A 7,182-nucleotide genomic window follows, 5' to 3' on the forward strand; every position below is an offset into this window, starting at 1 on the left:
CCTGTATATACCTGCCTAAAGTCTGTGCAGACACAAAGTCCGCCACGGACACCTGATGGCCCGCCTCGCGGAGTTTGGTGATCGTGTAGATCGAGTTGAGCGAATTGCCTCCGATCTGATAGAAGTTCACGCTCTGGCTGACATGGGATCGAACCGAGGACCCTAGAACTTGGACCACGGTCTCGAACAGGACTTTGGCCACGGGCAGGCGGTCGGAGCTGACTCCCGTGTAGTCGATTTGGACAGCGGTGGAGTTGTCTGAAATCAGATGGGAAACGAAATTTGAAAATTCGAGGCCTGCGGTTAAAAATTGACATGAATAAAATTCTTAGGAATCTAGTTCAATTATGGATTTGTAAAGTTGTTGTGAGCCAGCCTAGTTAGCTTGGTTGGTAGCGTGTCTTCCTTGTACGCGCTAGGCCACTTTGATTATAATTATGTAACTTTCTAATTTTTCAATTTTTTCATGGCAGAATTTTCAAATTTTCATTTTTATTACTTAGGTATTTTTTTTATTTTTGTTTTTCTAATTTTTCATGGCATGATTTTCTAATATTCCAGGCGACGAAGACATGAATGTGTGGAAATACAACGAAACCAAAACCCTGGCCTGGTTGACAAAGAAAATAGAGCGGGTGGTCAAAGTACTGCAAGAGAAGAATGTGCAAGTTACTGGAGAAGGAGTGGCCATGTCTAATACTTTTGTCAAAACGAAAGCTGACTCTGACCTGACACAAAATAAAGGTCCATGTCTAATACTTTTGTTAAAACGAAAGCTGACTCTGACCTGACACAAAATAAAGGTAAGTAGTGCCTCAAAGGGGAAAAAGTAGAAGACAAAAAATAATAGGGGAAAGAAAAATAATTACCATTCTATCTTTGTTTGGGTGGAAGAGCACACTGTGACAATCCGCCATTAAAGCCTCAAAGAATTGTGACTTTCCACCTCAAGGTTGGCTAATAAACCCTTTTTTATGACAGAAATATTGGGATCCCAGTGAAAAAGTCTAGATGGTCTTGTATTTATTTATTACAAGGTTTGATAGAGGGAACTGTAACTGCTAAGGTCTTATCGTCGCAAAATCGAATAGAGGAGGAAGACAGAATAGAAGAAAGCCAGCCGTTCCGAGAACGAACATTATCCGTTCAGGATAAAATTCGCCCTGGGTGGGAATCGAACCCGCGGCCTATACATGGCTACTCATTTTCCTCACGAGGCTGATTGGGTCCTGCAATAGCTAGTCACAGAATCAATCATTTGCATGATACAAATTTCTTGACCCCGCCGGGAATCGAACCCGGGTGTCCCGCGTGCAAACTATCGGTAATTATTTGGAACAAATCCTGTTTATGAGCATGGGTTAGGAACACGCATTCGTATTGATTCGATAGGGAGATACCAGGGTGGGCTTTGTTCGACAGGATAAGGTCTATAATATCACCTGAAAAATAGGAAGCGTTTCCTAGTAATTAAAACTAATAATTAATAAAATTTCAATAACCAGCCTAGTTACCTTGTAAGGTAGTGCGTCTGCCTTGCTGGGGCGAACTTTATCCTAAAGAGATAAGAAGGTTCATTTTCGGAACGGCTGGCTTTCTCTAGCCTCCCCTCTCTTATTTCAGGAGGATGAGACCTTCGTTGTCAAACTTCTTAAAAGAAGGAAGAAAAAGTTTCCCATGATCTTTTGCTTTTCATTTTTAAAATTGTATAGGTAGGTATTTCATCAATTTTTTAGGCACAGCAGGGAATCTGTGTAGCTGATATTGAGAGGATTATTTGTGGACCCCTGTTCATAGAGCGAAAAAGTCGTATTTTAACCCTATAAATCGAAAAAGTCGTATTTTAACCCTATAAATCGAAAAAGTCGTATTTTAACCCTATAAATCGAAAAAGTCGTATTTTAACCCTATAAATCACCTCTTTTAATTATGGCACGTCAACTTTTGGACACCCTGTATATACCGACCTAAAGTCTGCGCAGACACGAAATCCGCCACGGACACCTGATGGCCCGCCTCGCGGAGTTTGGTGATCGTGTAGATCGAGTTGAGCGAATTGCCTCCGATCTGATAGAAGTTCACGCTCTGGCTGACATGGGATCGAACCGAGGACCCTAGAACTTGGACCACGGTCTCGAACAGGACTTTGGCCACGGGCAGGCGGTCGGAGCTGACTCCCGTGTAGTCGATTTGGACAGCGGTGGAGTTGTCTGAAATCAGATGGGAAACGAAATTTGAAAATTCGAGGCCTGCGGTTAAAAATTGACATAAAAAAAATCTTAGGAATCTAGTTCAAATATGGATTTGTAAAGTTGTTGTGAGCCAGCCTAGTTAGCTTGGTTGGTAGTGTGTCTTCCTTGTATGCGCTAGGCCACTTTGATTCCCATCCGAGGCGGATTTTATCCCAAATGGATAATGTTCGTTCTCGGAACGGCTGGCTTCCTCCTGTCCTGTCTTTCTTCTCTCTTCGATTTCGGGACGATAATACATCAGCTGTTATAGTCCCCTCTATCAAACCTCTTTTTTTTCCTTAATCACAATCAACTTACCCGCTATTTCAGCATAACTCCGGAGCAAGGCTTGACGGTCGATTTTGCCGTTGATCAGAAGTGGGATGGAGTCCTTTATTATGACCTGAAACATACACCAAACTTGGGGTTAAGTTATTTAACGAAAGAAGTAAGTTTTTCTTTCTTTATTCAAGGACCATACTTAGCCAGCCTAGTTAGCTTAGTTGGTAGTGCGTCTGCCTTGTAAGCGCTAGGCCGCGGGTTCGATTCCCGCCCGGGGCGGATTTTATCCTGATGGGATAATGTTCGTTCTCGGAACGGCTGGCTTTCTCCTATCCTGTCTTCCTTCTCTCCTCGATTTCGGGACGATAAGACCATAGCAGTTAAAGTTCCCTCTGTCAAACCTCTTAAAAAAAAAAAAAAAAAAAAAAAAAAAAAAAAAAAAAAAAAAAAACAAAAAAACATAGGAGCATCATAGTCCGTACACGCTCTTTGTTCTAAGGCGTCCTACATTCTCACTATTTAACACGCATCCAATTCCATACCAAAATAGATGTGGTTGGGCAAGTAATACCCTTTCATACATGTAGCGGTGTAAGGTGCCCTGCATAGTGTTCTTACTGTATCTTATCCCGACGCAGTGGGATTTTTATCCCTTTTCAGGGATTTTTCAGGTCTGACTGGGATAAAAATGAATTTAGGGATTTTAAGGGATTTTTAACAATTTTAAGTGATAATAATTTTTATTCATCTAATAAAATACATTAATTATTTAAAGTCAATATTTAAGGGTATTTGAGTGAAATTTCGAGTGTATGGCCGCCATACACGCCTTATATGGACGCTACGCCACTGTGAAACATACACCAAACTTGGGGATAAGTTATTTAACGAAAGAAGTAAGTTTTTCTTTCTTTATTCAAGGACCATATGAACAAAATACTGACTCTCAAACTGCACTGAAGCCAAACATCTGATAGGCTCAAATTTGTTTCAGTCTGACATCTGACTTGAGAGAGAGCATTTTTTGTTCATAAAATGGGGTGTGAGGTTTGATAGAGGGAACTGGTAACAACACTAACAACGGAATTCTTTTAATTATCGTCCCAAAATGGAGAGGAGGACAGGATAGGAGAGAGACAGCCGTTCCAAAAACGAACCTCATCTCATTAAGATAAAGTCAGCCCCGAGCGGGAATCGAACCCGTAAGTACCTATTTAGAGTTACAAATTTACTCTCTCTTTTAACTAACCTGTGGTATGGAGTAAGGGTTGAGATATTCACTTAGTTTGGCCTCAATATCAAAGCTGGTAATATTGCCAGCGTCTGAATGTAAGGTGACGAATGCTAGTAGTGCCTGTGGAAGAAAGAAAACTCGTTATTTTTATCACCAAATACCAAATAGCTTTTTTAAGAGGCTGGATAGAGGTAATTGCCAAGGTCTCATCATCCCAAAAGGAAATACAAGATAAGAGAAAGACAGCCGTTCAGAGAACGTACACCTATTTGATTAGGATAAAATCCGAATTGGACCCGCGGGGCCTAGTCAGCTCCCATGGCGTAGTAATCACTGCGCTCGCCTTGCACGCGGGAGACCCGGGTTCGATTCCCGGCGGGGTCAAGAAATTTAACAAGGTTTTTCCTCAAGAAAGGCCTAGAGATGAATTGTTCAATATATACATTGACTTTACCTACCACTTTTTTCAATATGAACGATTTCACCTTTGAAAATAAAGCCAACAGGGTAAGAAAATAAAGCTTTTAGGTCATTGGTAAAAAAAAAGAAAAAAATAAAAAAAAAGCTTAGAAATCCCAACTGCATTATAAACGGTGGAAGAATGTAGATTGTAGGTATACGTGTAGAACAAGTGCCACTTCTTCTTTTACTGCACCTTATCCCAATCTTATTTGGAGTCGGCGGTAACCTCCTTTATCCTACCCCTCCATACCCTCCATTAATAGGTAACCATTTATAACTTAGGTATACGAATATCTGCAGAACTTACCGCATTGGTCCCGGTCATTTTCAAGAACATCAGCATGGACCTCAACAGGGACGGGACCAGTACCAGTCTCTCTATCTTGTACTTCTCCAGCGTCCCGATCAGCTGGTCCGGGTTCCTGGTTACGTCCCGCGGGATGATGAGCACCCCCCCACACCGGGCGGACCCCCGGTCATTTTCAAGCACTTACCGCATTGGTCCCGGTCATTTTCAAGCACTTACCGCATTGGTCCCGGTCATTTTCAAGAACATCAGCATGGACCTCAGGAGGGACGGGACCAGTACCAGTCTCTCTACCTTGTACTTCTCCAGCGTCCCGATCAGCTGGTCCGGGTTCCTGGTTACGTCCCGCGGGATGATGAGCACCCCCCCACACCGGGCGGACAGAAGCGGTCCCCAGATTTCCGACACGGCGTCGACAAATGTGAGGGCGGTCTTGAAGGCGCCGACCCGCTCGGAGGGGGAGTAGGGGAACGTGGCCCATTGCCAGGCCAGGCGGTTTAGGATGACCTCGTGCGGGAGGCGGACACCTGAAGTGATGGTGACGATAGTAATTTAGCGGGTGGTAGTTTTAATAGGGTGAGTTGGGGTAATTTTGAGACACCAACCTTTCATAAGACTGCTTCTATGTATATATACCTAGTCCATAAGCATGTCATGTGAGACCATTAAAGTTGGTGTCTCGAAATATTGAAGAGTTTCAAAATTCCCACTTGACCTGTACGAGTCCGTTACTAATCGTGTTTCTTGTTCGAGTTACATTTATTTTGAGGTGAACATTTTGTAAAAGTTTGGGTTAAACGAATCAACAACATTAAAAAAAAAATAAAAAGTAATAGGTACCTACTACCTAATTTAAACATTAAATTGCCAGCCTAGTTAGCTTAGTTGGTAGTGCGTCTGCCTTGTAAGCGTCAGGCCGCGGGTTCGATTCCCGCCCGGGGCGGATTTTATCCTGGTCTGATAGAAGGAATTGTAACTTCACTTAGTTTAGTCTCTACTTCACTTAGGTCTACTATGTTACCTCGTATTTCTTCACTTGTTACTTCACTTACCTGGTCTACTTCACCAGGTTTGTAGCAGAGTACACTCAGCTTATTCACTTCACTTATATCTACTCTTCTTGTTCACTTGTCACTTCAATTATATCTACCTACTCTTCTTTCTTCACTTGTTACTTCACTTAGGTCTACTCTTCTTTCTTCACTTACCTGGTCTACTTCACCAGGTTTGTAGCACTCAGCTTATCCACTTCACTTATTTTACTCAGAGCGGCTTCTACTTCACTTAGATCTACTCTGTTACCTCGTATTTCTTCACTTGTTACTTCACTTAGGTCTACTCTTCTTTCTTCACTTACCTGGTCTACTTCACCAGGTTTGTAGCAGAGTACACTCAGAGTTACAGTTCCCTCTGTCAAACTTCTTAAAAAAAAACAACATTAAATTTCAATTTTTCTCTTTTCATTTGGTGAAATGGCCACACCGAAATCTTACCCTTAGGTATCCCAGTACTGCCAGATGTATACAGGACGATAGCAATATCATTGGACTGCTCGTTATTATTATCAGAATGTAGCATGGACTCCCCAGGGATATTGTTATGGGATAGGGACGCACTGAGGAGCCGCAGCTGAGGCAAACTGAGCACCGTGCGGCCTTTGTATGCCAGATTCTCACAAGCTGCGGAAAAAGAAAAAGGACAACAATTATTTGAAGTTTTGAAGATGAAATTGACTGAAAACAAATTTGGGCCTTCTTTTTTTTACTTATCGTAGGTGCCTAGACAGGTTTGTGCTCTGTTTGTAGTGCTCGAAAAAAAGAAAGAAAGAAGAAGAAGAAAAAGAAGCGGAAGAAGGAGGAAAAAAAAATCGACCCACTTTGAGAAAACAAACTGGGACCTCTGCGCTGAGACTAAATTACGGTCGACCCCAAAATTTTGGATCCCACTAAAAAGTCGTTTTCAAATCATTGCCAAAGTTTCGGTTTTCTCAAAACATAAAAACAATTCCAAGACTGTTTTCCCTGTTCTGTTTTCTTACTATCATTAATAATATCTAGCTGTGGTGGTTAATGGCAAATGCACCTGAATGTATAAAACTAAAGGCCATACCTTAATTAATTTATGTATTTATGACCTACAATGTCGTACAATATCAATACTTCCTTACGTATTACATCTGAGATACCTGCTACATAATATGTGTTCCTATTAGATACCTACATAATGTATTAGACAGCCGGTAAACCTTTATGTAAAGGTTGCTAGTTGCTGTGATAAATGACCATTGGGGTTCTGATTACAATGATTACAATAACTACATAATATGTGTTCCTATTAGATACCTACATAATGTATTAGAGTATTAGACAGCCGGTAAACCTTTATGTAAAGGTTGCTAGTTGCTGTGATAAATGACCATTGGGGTTCTGATTACAATATTACTATTTGAATTGAATATTGGATATGTACGTAGGTAATTATGGCCTTCTAATTTTTATGTGTGTAAACTGCAAGATTGGATACCTGCATACTTGATTATGGCCTTTTAATTTTTATGTGTTCAAATTACAAGATAGGATTGAATATGGGAAATTAGAGATGTGCTTATGGCCTTTTGATTTTTCAGTGGCGGTTCATGAGTTTTTTTTTTTTTTTTTTTTTAATCC

General features: G+C 41.2%; 1 protein-coding gene across 1 annotated transcript in view; it reads right to left on the reverse strand.

Moving 5' to 3' along the window:
- The window catches only part of LOC103517560 (mycosubtilin synthase subunit C-like), a 40,042-nt gene that overhangs the window by 2,091 nt on the left and 30,769 nt on the right, over nucleotides 1–7,182 (reverse strand). Inside the window, exons 6-12 of the mRNA XM_026829604.1 lie at nucleotides 6,010–6,195; nucleotides 4,736–5,043; nucleotides 3,763–3,867; nucleotides 2,550–2,634; nucleotides 1,968–2,210; nucleotides 1,299–1,442; nucleotides 12–258 (exon numbers count right to left, since the gene is read on the reverse strand). Coding sequence (XP_026685405.1) covers nucleotides 12–258; nucleotides 1,299–1,442; nucleotides 1,968–2,210; nucleotides 2,550–2,634; nucleotides 3,763–3,867; nucleotides 4,736–5,043; nucleotides 6,010–6,195 — 1,318 coding nt within the window. The remainder of the gene's footprint in view (nucleotides 1–11; nucleotides 259–1,298; nucleotides 1,443–1,967; nucleotides 2,211–2,549; nucleotides 2,635–3,762; nucleotides 3,868–4,735; nucleotides 5,044–6,009; nucleotides 6,196–7,182) is intronic.

The sequence above is a fragment of the Diaphorina citri genome, unplaced genomic scaffold (assembly GCF_000475195.1).
Source record: "Diaphorina citri unplaced genomic scaffold, Diaci psyllid genome assembly version 1.1 scaffold1889, whole genome shotgun sequence".
NCBI classification, from domain to species: Eukaryota; Metazoa; Arthropoda; class Insecta; order Hemiptera; family Psyllidae; genus Diaphorina; species Diaphorina citri.